Genomic DNA, 16,248 nt, shown 5'->3' on the forward strand with positions numbered 1-16,248 from the left:
GAAGGATTGATTTGATTCAGTGACTTATTCCAATGAGGAAGGAAGGAGGTAAGTTTTCTCTAAAGTCCAGGGGCTTATTTGCTGATAAGTTCTAGAACTATCCAAAATGAATAAACCACAAAACCCTAGTCATGCCTTCAAAGGGAAGAAGGAGTGAGCTGGTATGCTCTGTGACCTACCAATATATTCCTACCCAAGTTTCATTTTGGTGTATAATTCAGGTGCATCAAATTCCCAGGGACCCATATCCCTGTTTCCCCTCAGCAAGGACACAGTAGCCTTTGCCAGGGTGGAGAGACCAGACAATGGGGTGCAGAGGGCAGAGCTGGTTATTTAGGCACCACCTTTGCCTTGGGCAGAGGAAACAGCCAAGAAACAGTGGGGAATGTTTGACTGGTGCACTTTTGTTGAAAAAGGCCCTGCAACTCAGATAACTTCCTTTCTCATGCATTGGAAAATGTCAGTAATAGGGAGATTTTGCCAGCTCCAAAAGTACAGTGGGGACCGCCCTTCCCAGCCCTGCTGCCTCCTTGACATCCTGGCTCTCTCTGCCCTTGAGCATGCCCACTGAATACTCACTAACCCTGGCCAAAGTCCCCTGGCATAAAGCAGGCGCCGGAGCTCCACAAGTGTGTGTGAATAAAAAGGCCATGTGCTGAGACACTGCCATGGGGTGGTCTCCTGAATGACCCACTACGAGCTCAGAGCAGCCCTGTGCCCCAGGGCAGGTGTCTTGCCCTGGCCCAGCCCAACATCAAGATACCTGTGTCAGACGTAAACAAGGACTATGCTCTGCCTTCTCGTTCCTACTTCAGCTTAGACACATTCTGGAATAAAACACATTTATTCATTTGACAAGTGTTTATGGAGCCTAATAAAGGTGAAGGGTTGTGTGAGGTGCTGGTGACTCAGGTGTGAACAAGGCAGACTTATTCCTACCTGGGTGGACTTAGCAGGTTACGACTCCCATCTCTCCTGTCCCTTTTTTGTCTCCACAGATGATGACTGTACTGACAGCTTCACCCCTAACCAGGTGGCCCGGATGCATTGCTATTTGGACCTGGTGTATCAGCAATGGAGTCAAAGCCGAAAGCCCACCCCCATTCCCATCCCACCCATGGTCATCGGGCAGACCCACAAGTCCCTCACTATCCACTGGCTGCCTCCAATTAGTGGAGTTGTGTATGACAGGTGAGAGGCGCTTGCCACGGGGAGCTGGTGCGTTTTCTCAGTGGCACCTTTCATGTACAGGGAGGAGGAAGTGAAGTTAGGGGAGCCCCAGTTTGAAACTGTAACCATATGCCACTGCTCAGGGCTGCTCCCTGCTCTGTTCTCTCCTCCTAAGCAGAGCACATGGGGCTACTGGGTGAGCCAATGTCTTATGATACATGGTCACTCCTCGGCAAGGGGCCCTTCATGTGTTTTCTGTGGAATATCTCTCTGGTGGGCTTCCAGGAGCCTTGAAGAGGTGGATGAATGTGGTGAAGATGAACTGAAAAAACTCACACAGTATTTGCCTCCCGTCCAGGGCAGCCACGCCTTCTTGGTGCAAGGGTGGGGCAGAGGCCTGCTGCTTGCCCAGTGGTGCTGGGAGCAAGGGAGGTGAGGTGTTTGTTCCTCCAGGCAGTTCTGGGGCTGGGTGGGTGGCAGGCTACCCACTGACACCAGCTGTGCATCAGAGGCTTAGCTGGCTCATGTGGGCATTTCTAACGTCTCCTCTACCTCCTGTTGGACCCGTGCTCAGCCCACTTGTGGCTACTCCTAATATAACTGCCATAATCCGCTCATTTTCCTATCTGCCCTATTCACTTGGCAACTCCTTCAGGACAGGGCTACTTTTGTATCTTTGGCTCTGGGCCTACCACAATCGACATCTAATACATGTTTATTGAAGAGAATCATTATACCTAAAGTTAATTTTTACTCATCCTTTGCATACTGATATAAATGAACACCAGGGGATTTTTTTGTAAGGAGAGAAAGTAGAAAAAGGATGACATCTGACACTTGGTGGGAGGATTAGGGGGTGGGGGTGGTTTAACTAAGGGAGACCAGAACTCCATCTGCACGTGCAGGCTCCCCCCTTCCAAAACCTGCCCTGTTGTTCTGAATAAAAGTAGTTGTTGTCTGTTGGGTGCTTCTGTGTGAAGCTTTGTCCTGCATATTTTACCCACATTGTCTCATTCAGTCCTAGTATCAAGCCCAATTCCTACTATCTAAGTGAGAAATCCAAGGCATAGGAAAGTATACAATGGCTAGCCCAAGACCCAGCAACCAAATAGAGGTAAATTGGGGGCATCCACTGGGATTTCAGAAATGGTGAACATGACATAGGTTATGTCTTTGAATTCAGAGTTTTCCCACCTAGCAGGTAGCTAGCCCCTCTTCTGTGCGACATCCTTCCCCTCTGGGTGTCCAGCCCCAGCTAAGGAGCTGGCTGTGTCTGGAGCTTGGAGCTTGTTTCCACATACTCCAAGCTTTATAGAAAGCCTTGAAGAGAGGACAGAGAGGGACAGGGATGGGAGGAAGCTGGTGAGTCATTTTTCAAAGTGTTGTTCCCAGCCTCCTGGTACCTGTCCTCAATACCGTGATGTATGCTTAACGCATGACATCCCTTGGACCCCCACTCCTATCAAGCAGTGTCGATTGCTGCCAGCACCCAAGCTCTCATGGGCTCCATTTGTGGGTCAACCCTTCTCCACGTGCTGTGTGTAAGAATCCTCTTCCTGCAAGGGTGACCTTACACAGCTTCGGTGGGGCCAGCTGAACAGTAAGTCCTCATAGGAGTTTTACATCAGTTTGTGCAACACATGTAAACAATTTAATCTTCCGATTCTCTCTCTGGTACAAACGTTACGATAAAGCACACATCAGTACTGGTTTGCTGCAATGTGCTTCCTTTCCTCAGCGAGGTGGGCCACAATGTTGAGGCCTCCCAGCACGTGTGCCGGGGGAGACTCACGTCACATACCCAGCGATTTGTGTCACACTTGGAGTTATGTTTACTGCTTCTCAGTAGGTCTTTGGAATCTTTATGTCAGAGAGGAGCCCAACTGCGCACTATGCGGCAGCCCCGGGAGGGCCAAGTGCATCAGGAAAATGTGGTTTGGAATTGTGTCCTCACCAGAAGTGAGCACTGACTGGAGTCGGAGGTTGGAGTTAATGACCTCTTTTTGTTGCCAAAGTACTGGACACTTGATGGTATTTGGGAACGTGCTCAAAGGAATTAAGGAACTTGTTGTGACCTCAGATATGTACTTAGTCCTTCTGCGCCTTAGTGTCCACATTTGTAAACATAGGATTCTTACAGGGATTACAAATAATTTATGAAAAGCACCTAGTGGCACAGTGCCAGGTGTAAAAGATGCTGAATAAATGGGAGCTGAAAAAAACCCGGAGCTGATAGCATAATTATTACTCTTATTTAACAATATTATTTTTCTAGTATATATATATATATATACATAGTATATACTAGTATTTTCCTAGTGTATTTACTAGTATGCTACTTTTCTCCCTCTGTCTTTTGACAGACCTTGATTTTCAGATGTGTCCATTCACAATTGGACTTCAAAAAAGATTCTAAATATCTGAGATGAGACTCGTCAAGTGATTTCCCCATGATATCTAGTCACTGTTATCTACCCTTTCCAATCACCCCAGATACAGTGCTTGAAGAACTCTTCATAGACAGTATGTATAGTCTCAGGTATGCTTATAAAATGAACTCTCACAGAGGGATGGCTGAGCCCCCGTGCTAACTGCTGGGCTTAGAAAGAGTAGAGTTCAGTCTGGACCTGCTCACAAGCAAAGAAGAAGGAAGGGGAGTGGGAATTCCCAACGCCACAGAGCAGTGCCCTAAGACAGGAGCCAGAAGGTGCAGTGGATGTACAGAGGAGAGATTTGCCAGCCACTCAGAGGAGTCAGGCTAAGTGCCACTGCTAAGGTTACATTTGAATAGGTCTTGAAGGGTGAGTAGGAGTTCGCTAATGGAGAGGCGTGGAAAAGCTGTTTGGCAAGAGGACACATCATGGTTCATGAAGCTGAGTGGAGGGTGTCATGCATTTGTGGAGTGGCGATTGGTTCACTGTAACGGGACCATGCATGTCGTGCAGGAATGGAGGTGGGTAAGGCTGGAGCCACCTGGTGAAGGACCCTGGACCAGAGGGAGGAGTGCAGATGTATCCCCTTAGGTGATGGAGAGCCAGGGGGCATTACATTTCATATGACTTTCATTTTATGTATGTGATTAAAGGTAGGGAGTTTAAAATGTAAGATCACACACAGCTAATCAGTTTACTCTGATGATGCGTGTCTGTTTTAGGTGGAGAAATACAAGTGGTGTTTAGATGACTTGGTGAGAATCAGCGTAGGAAGGAGTTTATTATTGAAAGACTCAGATTATGATTATTTTGTGTTGAACGTGCTAAGATAGGAGTTGCCCACTTTCATCTCCGCAGGGCTCCTTTGTGTCTTAGTTACATTCTTCTGCTTCATGGCCTTGAGATGCTCATGTCACTGTGAATTTGCAAAGACGAGGTCTACATGAGAAAGAAATGAGTGGAGAAACAGCTGTGCTCCCAGTTGCCCCCTCGGGCCTCACTACCCATCTTCACTCCCACATCCCCAAAGGTCTCCTGAGTGGCTGCCCCAGCTCAACTGATGGCTTCTCCCCATGTCCCCAGGGCCCCCGGCAGTGTATGCGGCGCCTGCACTGAAGATGGGACGTTCCGTCAGTATGTGCACACAGCTTCCTCCCGGCGCGTGTGTGACTCCTCAGGTTACTGGACTCCAGAGGAGGCTGTGGGTAAAGGAGCATGTTTTCTCATTTGTACCTTGGTGGCTGAGAATGGGGGTGGAGATAAAGGGTGGAACTCGGACACGGTGAGAAAAAGCTTTTTTATTTTTATTTATTTATTTTGTGTGTGTGTGTGTGTGTGATTTCCCAGGGGTCTGTGTGCCAAATGCTCCATGAGTGCTTAGTGTGGAGGCCCAATGACTGTGGTGAAGCATATGTCAGCACAGGGGTCAGAGGGACGGAGAAGTCATCTGCACTCAGGGGCTGGCGTCCGGGTGAGGCAGCTCAGGCCTGTGGGACATGTGCTACCGGCCCACGGCGTGGCCTCGCCTCATGACTGTGTAAGCTGACCTCTCCCTCCCGTGCGAGCGGTGGAGAACACACAGCAGGGAACACTCCCCCTCTGGCTGAGCCTGTCTGCGGGGGTGGGGTGGACTAGGTGTTCCAAACCGATGCTGTTCGTCCCTGCTCTTTTATGAGTCTGTTAATCACTGGTACTGGTTGTGCTTTGGAGATGATCTCAGCAAGGCTCTAGGAGGGTGTAAATGCTTTCATTGTCCTTTTTCTTGTTCCTCTCCCCTCGTCTTAGTTACAGATTCACTCACATAAGTATATCAGTGCCTGTAAAACAGATTACAGCATTTACCCCAATCTGGGTCCAGAAGATGCTGTTGACACGAGTTTTAGCACCTTCTGATGAATGGCTTGACTTCTCCCATCATCACCATCTTCAATGTTTACTTAATCATCATCTTTCTCTTACATTTATTAAGATCCCAAAAACTACTCGGTAGGATTTGTTGGACATGGTTCTATTTGAGTTATTTTGCAGCCTCGACTCTGACAAGAAAAGAAAGAGAACATTGGTCTAAGCGTCTGCAGTGTCTGTTAAATGTCCCCTTGGTCTCCCAGTTACTGAAATGGCAGGAGCCTCAGGGAGAAATCTGGCAAGAGACAATTTACTTTTGATTCTATAGGGCTTTTTGCAAATGAAAGTGTTCAGGGCAAAATGGGAAGTAACTATAAGATTTCTATTGGCACTGCTTTGGACTCATTTAGAAATTGGCATTTCATAAAAGGCCATTTCTGTGGCAAAATGTTTTGTCCTGCACTCGTGTTTTAATGCCCATTGGACTCCCTGACCCTGCACCGCTTTCTTTTTGATTTTTGGAAAATTGAAAGTTCTGGGTTCTAATTCTCGTATTGTGTCTTGAGGCAAAACCAAGCCAGGGTCTCCACTTCATGTTTTAACATGAGATCATAATTAAAACTTTCTGACAGGCATTGCTGCTGTTAGGCTGCCTTCCAAGGTCCTTCGCCATGTTAGTATTTGGGGATGACTGCTGGAAAATTCTGCTTACTTTAAAAAGGTGGAAACTAAATTTCAAAGCATGTGAACTATGCTTTGAAAAGTCAGAGTTCAAATCCACACAATGAAAGGGATTGGGTCCCCGGTAAAGCATAAACAGACACACATACTTACAGATCTGGTCAGTGTATTTAATGACACTTCATGAACACTTATTGACCACCAACTGCCCTGGGAAACAGGAAAATTGAACCAGATATATCCTTTATTTAAATATCATCTTCCTGGAGAGAATTTCCCTGGCTCCATAATCTTAAATAGTCCCCTGTCCCATCTCATCCTTCTCTAACCTCTAATCTGCCTTCGTTTTCTTCAAAGATGCCATTAACACTTGGAATTTTGTTTATCTATCTCATTATCTATTTACTATTGTACCTATCACCCTATTGTAAGGTATATGAGGACCAAACCTTATCACGTGTGTGCTACTCTGTCTCCAATACCTAGACTAGTGCGAGGTATAAAAGAGGTACATAGTCAAGTTTTTGTTGAATGAATGAATGGATAGATGGATTCGCAACATAGGCAAAAAACAGGAAGGACAGTAAGATGTAAGACACACGTCCATTCAAACTACTTTCCTGTGGGCTTGGATTTTTTTTTTATTTTCCAAATTCTGAAGGGCTAAATATCCAATTTTTGCAAATGTAGTTTTCCAGATGTTTCTGTGGAACATAGAGATCTCCTTCACTAACCTAGTAGGGCCGGGGTTAAATGGTACTTACTTTATAAATGAGGAATTTGAGGCTTGGAAAGACCTGCTGCTGTCACAGCGAATAGCCCCGCGCCGATTAGAGCCTAGCTCTGCTAATTCCTCATTTAACACTTTTCCTTCAATCCCCCTCATGTGAGACAAAAGAAAATCACCTTGCACAGGTTATTTCCACAGAGCTGGCCTTAAGATATATGTGCTATTTATTTTCTCCATTATATTTTTACTTGGCTACCGAATCTCCATTCTTTTTCCAACTGAAGCGTATGTGCTTCTATTTCCTGCTGGCAGTGTCCTCCATGCAGTGACGACATATACCTCCGCATGTGTATGAGGTACATGAGCTGAACTGACATGGAAATTTCAGTTTGTCGTTTTAAAGTGTGGCTAACCTTCAATTGGAAGGACTGCTGAGTTATGATCTTAGGGGATGAAAGAGTTTTGTGAAGAGCCTAGTTAGAATATAGTGACAGTCTGAACCATGCACTGGCCTTATTAATAAATAATACAGGACTTCAGAAGCATTAATTTATCATCAATTATGAATAAACTAAGTACAAATAATTCCCCTCTGCTCAAGGATTCTTTAAGGACATGACTTACCCTCTCTGCATGAGTTCTGTGTTTCCACCTACGATCAGGTTGCTCCAGTCCAATGTCCTGATGGGCTTCTCTTGTTCAAGGGCATCATGTAGAGGTGATAAGGAGCAAGACATAAGACTTTGGAATTGTTACACCTTTGTCCTCAGTAGGACTTAAGACCTGACCCACTTCTGTGAGAATTCAGAGTTCTTCTTCATTCTTTTTTTTGGCTGTTCATGTGGCTACTCATTTTCACACTTTTAATGGTTGGTTCCTGATGCATCTTTCTTTCTGTTCATCTCCCTCAGGGCCTCCAGATGTGGATCAGCCCTGTGAGCCGAGCTTACAGGCCTGGAGTCCTGAACTCCATCTGTACCACATGAACATGACAGTCCCCTGTCCCGTGGAAGGCTGCAGCCTGGAGCTGTTCTTCCAGCACCCGGTCCAAGCTGACACCCTCACCCTATGGGTCACCTACCTCTCCATGGACTCTTCCCAGGCACTCTTTGACACTGAGATCTTGTTGGAACACCAGGAGTCTGTGCACCTGGGCCCCTTGCACACTTTCTGTGACACCCCACTCACGATCAAACTTCACGTGGATGGGAAGGTCCTGGGGGTGAAAGTCTACACCTTGGATGAGCGGATGGAGATTGATGCAGCTCTGCTGACGTCTCAGCCCCACAGCCCTCTGTGCTCCGGCTGCAGACCTGTGCAGTACCAGGTGCTCCGGGAGCCCCCATTTGCCAGTGGCTTGCCAGTGGTGGTGACACATCCTCACAGGAAGTTCACTGACGTGTGAGTTGGGTAGTAGGGCTTTCTACACCATGGGGCTTTCTGGGGCTTTGGGCGTGGGTTTTGTTTCCTTTCTTCCACGTTTTTTTTTTACATTCTGACATGACCTTAGTTGGAGAGATATCCAGAATCTCAGAGGGGATTTTATTTGAACATGGCATATCTAAGCTGACGAAAAATATTTCCCAGAAGGGAGCAAGCAGGTGTTCTGACTGATGGTCCATCATTATGATTATGGATACAAGGGGTTAGTATAGAAGGTGTTTCAGTTGGACCAAAAGTAATTGTCACAGACAAGTTGATCAGAGTCAGATGCTCCTATCTGGTGACATAATTTAATTTCTGATTCCTTGCTGTGACTTTTGGATAACCTGCTCATAACATTTAAAGGTTATAATCAAGTCTTCCATAGCTAAGCAAAGAAGCCAAGGGTCCTGCCGACACTGTGGTTAGTTTTGTGACTCATTCTCGTGTGTGTTTCATGGTTCCCTCTTTGTCTCTTTCTCTCCTCTCTCCCTTTTTCTTTCCTTTTCTTTCAACTCTCCTCTTTCTCTCTCTTCTGTTCTTTCTACATTTAGTGAGCTCTGCTGTGGTCCAGGAACTGTGTGCTCAGTGCTGGGGGATACAGACTAGGATAAAATCACTGGCTTAAACATATGCAGTGTCCAGAGTAGAAGGTTGGTGTCTCCAAAGCAAAATTCTCCCCACCTCATAATTTTCCTTGGAGATTGCCCGGAGGGCAGAACTCAGGGTGAAATGAATGTTTTGTCAGAGGTGCTATGTTGGTTAGCTTTTGCTGTATTAGACATCATCATAAAACACAGTGCTTTAAAACAACAAACACTGTTTCTCATGATCCTGTGGGTTGGCTGGGTGTTCTCATCTGGACTGGCTGGGCGTGAGCTCTGCAGCTGGGAACAACCCCTGCACACTGTGGAGGCCCAGCCAAGATGGCTGGCGAGGCCTCCAAGACGAAATCCTCTTCCCACATGAGCTGTCCTTGTCTAGCAGGCTTCACCTGGGCTTGTTCTCATGGTGTGGGTTTCCAGTAGCAGGAGGGCAAGCCCCCAGACATTTCCACTTTCCAAGTCTCTGCTCATATTGCTCATGATAACATTCCACTGGCCAGAGTGTGTGACTTCACACGGCCAATTCCAGGTTTAGGGGGTGGCAAAATAGACTCTCTCTCTTTTGGTGAGAAGAATAGCAAAGTCGCATCTCAAGGGGTGTGCAGTGGGGTGGGAGGGATTTCTGCCCATTTTGCAGTCTACAGCAGCTACAAAAAAGTGGAGAAAAATGTGTGCCTTGAGCTTTCTTACATTTCCTCTTCCCATGTTTTCTCTGTGAATTAGAACTTAGAGACAGGGAAATGGTCAGGGAAATGGTCAAAATGCTAATGTAAATAGGAGGACAGATCAAGGGGTGGATTCAGAAAGAAAAAAAAATCACTTTCAAGCTTCTCTAGGTAGTCAAAATGACATTGTTCTCTAGATGTGCACACACACATGCGCATGTGCATGCACACACACACATTTATACACAGAACCCATTTTATAGATGAGAAAACTAAGGTTTGACTAATTTGGTTGAACAGAGCTAGTAGGTAGTCGACTCAAGATTAAAATCGAATTTTCTGACTGAGTCACCTTTAGTTTCCTGTAGTCACCTGTAGTGACTTACTGCCTTTACAGATTCAGCCCATTAAAGGTTGGGACTACCTGCTGCTGAATTTTCCCCCCCAGAATGTAAACATATTTTGATGCTTTCTGCCCATCCTTACCCAGCCCCAGAACAGCAAGACTTATTCATGGCTGGATGAGAAGTCTGACAGAAACCACCCTGTAAAGCCATCAGAATGGATGAGGATATAAAGTTGTTTTGCTTTTAAAATAACTGTCACGTTCATGAGAAGATTGCTTCCTTAAAGAGAGCTAATTTGGAAATTTAAAGGCTTTAATATTTAGGTATCTTCCCCATTAAAATAACTGAAAGCCTGTTCAGAGGTTTTTAAAGTTGATTTTGAAACCCTACGATATTTCCTGTTTGCTAGTTGAAACATCAAGTGAGAGAATAGAGCTTTGTGGTTGAGTTGAAGAGGGTCTTGGTAGAAGGTGTATGGTGGTCACTCTTGACAATCCCATGAGATCCGTCCTCTAGGGCATTCCTGTCCTAGATTGGCTTTGGCGGTAGTTTCCCAATTAGGACAGACGCTGGACAAAATTAGTACGAGGGCAGGATTTGTGTTGGAATCAGAAGCTCTGCTCTTAGGCCCTTACCCCTTCCAAATGTTCAGTCTCTCATGCTCTCTACCTCATCAGTGCGCTGGGGCCCTGGAGAGAGTGATAAACTCCTTTCATCTCTGGTGTCGACTATTAAAGTCCATTCCTGGTATATGTGCATTTTGACAGGTTTGGAGGTGGGGAGTAATCTAATGCACTTCTAATTGTGGAATTTCTTGTATCTCCAAAATGGTGATGAAGGGAGGGAGGAGGGAGTTGCCTCTCATCCCAAGGATTCAGCCTCCTCAGAACAAGAATTCTCTTGAGAGACAAGAAAACTGTCAGTCATAGACCGTTGTTGAGCTCAAACCCTGAAGCTTTCCTCTCCTTGATTGCTTTGACATACAGAAGTCTAGTTTTCCAATAGTTGGGGATTTTTTTGTTTTGTTTATAATATGGTAAACATACACTTAAAATGCCTTCCTTCTAGAGTGTATAGGACTGTTGGTTGATTGAATAAGCAGTTATTGCACATGCCCTATGCAGAGTACTGGAAATACAGAAATGAACACGATTTCAGACGTTCTGCTGCTGGGTAAGACCATATGCCTTGGTGTCAAATAACGTAGCATATATTTAAGATTGACATCCTCATATTTGTTTTCAACTCTGCAAATCATCTGCAAAGGCCCCAGGGCGTGTCTCACCTTCTGGATGTTGTGGTCACAGTCCATTGATTTCCACAGGGAGGTCACACCTGGGCAGATATATCGGTACCAAGTTCGAGCTGGAGCTGGAGCAGAACTGGGAGAAGCTTCGCCTCCTCTGAGCCACATCCACGGAGCTCCTTATTGTGGAGATGGGAAGGTGGCAAGGTGAGTGGTGTGTGCTTGGGGATGTGCAAATAGGGACACCTTGCCCTGATGACCAGGAGCATCAGCCTAGAGTTTCAGTCTGATCTGTTCTGGAAATGAAGGGGCAGGGCACTGTGTGATTCTTGTACTGAAACAAACTCTACGACCAGCAGTGATCTTGAGAGGTCACTCACATCTTTGCTTTGTTAAGGAGGGGCCTGCTTTTATTTAGAGCTCGCCCCAGAATACTCAGATATCAGAGCTGAGTGTGGGGCACTTCCTTAAGGTTTCAGAGAACAACTGCTGGACTGTGATTCAGGGAGGGAATTCATGGGGCAAAGGTTACTTGTGAAATGATGCCACAAGAGGATGTCAGCATTTCTTTTGGATCAGTGGCCTGGCCTGTACTAACTAGCTGTGTGACCTGAGGAAAGTCAGTATAGCTATCTGAGCTTTAGTTGTGCATTTGACCCCTGGAAGACTTGACTACAGTGTAATTTTTAGCTATTCTCTAGTGTAATTTTCACTTAGGTGAAGATGGAACTAGACTCCTTTGGTTTCCTAACATGCTGTGTCATTTTTTCTGTTGCCCTTTGTGATATCAGCCTAGAGGACTCATTCATTTTGGTTTGTCTGGGACTTCCCCAAATTTAGCATTGAAAACTCCTGTGTCTCAGTGGTCACCCTATATTAACCTATCCTCAAAGCTCCTGTAAGCTAACATGTCACATGCATAAAACTGTCAGGAGTACAGGGCTGAAAGACAAGGCATTGTGATTTGTCTTACATTCTGCATCCTAATAAGTCAGCCTATCTTTAATTCCCCAGAGCAGGTAAAAATATATTGTGTCTTGAAGCTTTAATAGAAAGTAATTCTATAGCCTTTCTTGGGATCCCATCCCATCATTTAGGAGTCACTAAACATTGCTTATCCTCTCAACCTTCCCAGATCCTTCAGCTTCAGTGTGAGCCTTTACATGGAAGCATAAACACTTGTCTCCAAACCTCCACGGAGCTACCTGAGGTCACTTTACCCAGTTTTGCTAGTTTTCTGCCACCTGCCTAACTCATTCTCAGCTTGCTGCCTCCCCTGCTCCAGCTCAGATTCCCCCCACCCGCCAGGGATGCCTCACATGTGCACAGAATAAATATGGCTGCTGTCATTGTGTTTCCTGTTCTGGCTGCCTCTTTTGAAGTCTGCTGCCCACCACATGAGATGTTCGAGGAGCTTGGTTACTACCGTTACCCAGGCAGAGCCCTCCTTGAACAAAACAAATGCCAGAGCGTCTCCTATAGGAGTTCTGTGATGATAGCCACCATTGAGGTTGCAGGATGCCACATCTGCCTGGAGTCTGGGGCAGAAGGAGGTGACAGACCCTCCTCCTAACTTGGTTTTGCCTTGAGGCAGCTCCATCTGAGGCAGTACCTGCTGGGTTCCTGGGACTCATGAGGTTTCTTATCAAAATGGTCCTTTAAACTTTTGCCTGTATTCCCTCTCTGTAAAGAGTCATACTTTGTTCTACCATCCAGTGGGAAGATATCTCTGAAATGCTGTTTCATCTCAGGTCAAGGCACTCTGTTACACATGAAACAAGAATATAAATGATCGAATCCACTGTTTAACACTTCAGTAATGTGTAAATTCATTCGAAGGGAATCTCAGATCCCCAAGAAGTCATCCTCAGACTCTAGTTTTAACATTTTTATTAAAAGCTGAAGTTATCACTTTGGTCAAAACTTGTCAATACGACTATCAGCACAAGCCCAGCGGAGGCCCTGAAGTTAGGAGCAGTATTCATTTAGAAGTCGATCATCTCAATCTTCGCTGTTCAGTGTGGGAGCCACCAGCCCCATGTGACAGTTGAGCCTTTGAAATGTGCAACTAAGAAATGGAATTTTATTTAAGTAATTTAAATTTAACTTAAAAGCTGAAATGATTCAGTTCTCAGAAAACATTTCAGTATATTTGGAACAACTTGGGTAGGTGAATCTACTTTCTCACCCTTGAGTTTATGAAATCTAAGTACAGATCAAGTGTTTGAATTGAGATGTGGTGTAAGTGGAACATATACATATAAGATTTCAAAGCCCAAGTATGCAAAGAAAAAATGTAGCATACCTCACTAATAACTTTAATACTGATTACTTAATGAAATTATAACATTTTGGATGTATTGGGTTAGATGAAATATATTATTAAAACTAAATTCACCTGTTTCTTTTTACTTTTTAAATGTGGTCTCTACTAGAAAATTGAAGATTATATGAAAGACTTTCATTGTATTTCTACTGGGTAGCAATGCATGAGATGACACACAATCAGCTTATATTTTGTAGATTATCTTCAAAATGAAAATGAATTTGTGGTTTCCTTAATTTCTTCAATTAGGTTGTTTTCCATGTCTCTTATCCCTTCCCCAATTACAGCTTACCATTTAAAACATAATTATCATATAATTGCATTTATAGCATACTTTTAATTCTGCTTAAAACAATTTTTATATCTAATGATTCAATCTTTACTCTATCCCTGTATTGGGGTATACTTTAAACAATGGTTAGAGCTGTTAGTGATGTCCTGGGTCTGATAACACTTTAGCATTCCCAAACCCTTTATCTACCTCGTGGGTGAAAAAGTCAAGGAGAAAAAAAATGGTAACCCCCAATCTATATTATAATAGCCAAATCGTATTTCTTTCAAAGGGGCTTCAACTCAGGTTTATTCATTTTGTTCCCATAACATATGCTTCATGTACTCCTCACTCTAAAGTAATTCCTCCACCTCAATCCAAGTTGTCATCAATCAGCATTTGATGTTCAAAACAAAAATGGGGTTTTTCTTCTCCCAGTGTTTATTTCTCTCCTGCAATATGTGCTAGCTGCCACCAGGTGGTAGTAGGGAGTAAGGACAAAGACCTGCCTGAGCTTTAGGTTGCCCCTGGGCCTGAGAGAAGGCAGCAATCTGCTGCTGAGTCTCTTGGTATATAAGCAGGAGATTTCAGTGCCACAAAAATACTAACTTTAACAACCACTGCATTTACATAGAGCAAAACAGTGACAATATAAAGCAGTATCAGATAAAAATGAATAGAAAAAAAACACACAGACAGGCAAGTTTCCTCCTTACCAAATCAGCTATTTCTAAGACTCTTCATTACAGAGCTAGTAGGCCTTTTCTAGCATAAAACCATTACCAGAAACAATGCTAGGGTCCTCAGGGCCCTTCTAGATGTTTCTGAGCCATAAACTACTTTTTCTGTTAAAACATTCACTTAGCTTCTACTTTTCTACAGCCTGCATTTTTCAATATATAATAAGGAGTGTTAAGAATTTTATATGATAGTAACTCAACAAGAAAAACCATATGTATGTATATACGTATGTATGTATGTGTACTTTTACCTTCTAGGAGCCTGGGAGAAGAGTGTGATGATGGAGACCTTTTGAGTGGAGATGGCTGCTCAAGGGCATGTGAGCTGGAGGAAGGCTTCAACTGTGTAGGTGAGTTTAGGAGCAACCAACTAGGCTTATGTCCTATTTTTGAAGGTGTCTCTGCATCTTGTTTTTGTGAGGTTTTGATATCCTGTATACATATAGCTTAGTGATAATAATAACAGTAACATTTGATGTGTCTATTATGTGCCAGGCACTAATCCTTGTATTTGAACTGAAGCACAGAGGACTTAAATAACTTGTTTTTCTCTTACACAGCTAGAGATGGTGATGTCAGGATTTTAGCTAAGAAGTAAGCCTCCAGCATCTAGTTGTTAAACCACTAGATTATACTGCCTCCTCGATCAATGTTACCGCAGATTACTCTTGGGACCTCGTGTCTAACATAAAACTGTCAGCTAAGTAGTACAATCATACAGATGCTACTTAAAATATTAGGGAAGGAAACATTCTAAGCAAAAAGGAGTGCAAGATATTTAACAGATAAGATCATGAAGGATGACAGAAGGTCATATATTTCTTAATCCTGGAGAGAATCACTGGTAAAAAATTATTACTAGGTGGCTTTAAATCTAACCTCTTGCCACACAAAAAGGCCATCCAGGGCACTTCTCCCAATTCTTAATAAAGCATTATCAATAGGCTTCTTAGATATAAATTGTTTCTACATTCTCATCTGCATACATTGCAGTGATTCTGTGGAACATAACCACTCATCAAAGTTATTTTAAAAAGCAGTGCATTTAAAATTATTTTATTGTGTCTAAATTTCAAGGTAGAATAGAATATGATTATAATTATATAGAATTTATTAAGGTGCTATATACTGTACAGAACACACAAATGCCCCTGCTCTCTAGAGCAGAATCACAAAATTACAGAATCTTAGTAGTCTTCCAACCATCCATCCATCCATCTAACAAAATCTATGCAGTGCCCACCGTATACCATGAGTCTATTAGGGACCCTATTATTCATGTATATAGTCTAGCAGTGACTTAGAATCCAAGTTCCTTTCTTACAGGAATCTCTTCTACCAGTTCTTGAAAGATAGGCCTCTGGCTTCTGCTTACACAGTTCTAGCAGTGAAGAATGCACCTTGAAACAGACCATTCTGTTTAAAAATGACTTCATCTGTTATAAAATTCTTCTCCCCTTTTCTGTTGGAAACTGAGGCTCAGAAGATTTTACTGACTCATCCATGGGCATACAATGAGGTCTTTGCAAAGCCAGCACTGGAACTGAGCTTTCTTAATACTTAATCAAGTGCTTTTTCCTTGCTATGAAACTACAGGTGATTTTTTTCTGTTTTATTTGACTACCATTCAGATATTTGAAATGCCTCCCTATTATTCCCCTTTCCAATCCAAACATCCCCTCATGTGATTAGGTTTCCAGACTCTTTCCTATTTACCCTAACCTGGCATGCTTTATGTGTTCAATGCCCAGAAAGGAATTCAATACCC

At 43.8% G+C, this 16,248-nt stretch overlaps 1 protein-coding gene across 2 annotated transcripts in view; it reads left to right on the forward strand.

The window, feature by feature from the left end:
- The window catches only part of PAPPA2 (pappalysin 2), a 264,631-nt gene that overhangs the window by 107,663 nt on the left and 140,720 nt on the right, over positions 1-16,248 (forward strand). For both annotated transcript variants that reach the window (XM_057507904.1, XM_036916746.2), the window contains 5 exons: positions 999-1,191; positions 4,686-4,807; positions 7,770-8,259; positions 11,222-11,350; positions 14,739-14,830. In XM_057507904.1, the coding sequence (XP_057363887.1) occupies positions 999-1,191; positions 4,686-4,807; positions 7,770-8,259; positions 11,222-11,350; positions 14,739-14,830 (1,026 nt within the window). The remainder of the gene's footprint in view (positions 1-998; positions 1,192-4,685; positions 4,808-7,769; positions 8,260-11,221; positions 11,351-14,738; positions 14,831-16,248) is intronic.

This window comes from Manis pentadactyla, chromosome 9 (assembly GCF_030020395.1).
Source record: "Manis pentadactyla isolate mManPen7 chromosome 9, mManPen7.hap1, whole genome shotgun sequence".
NCBI lineage: Eukaryota > Metazoa > Chordata > Mammalia > Pholidota > Manidae > Manis > Manis pentadactyla.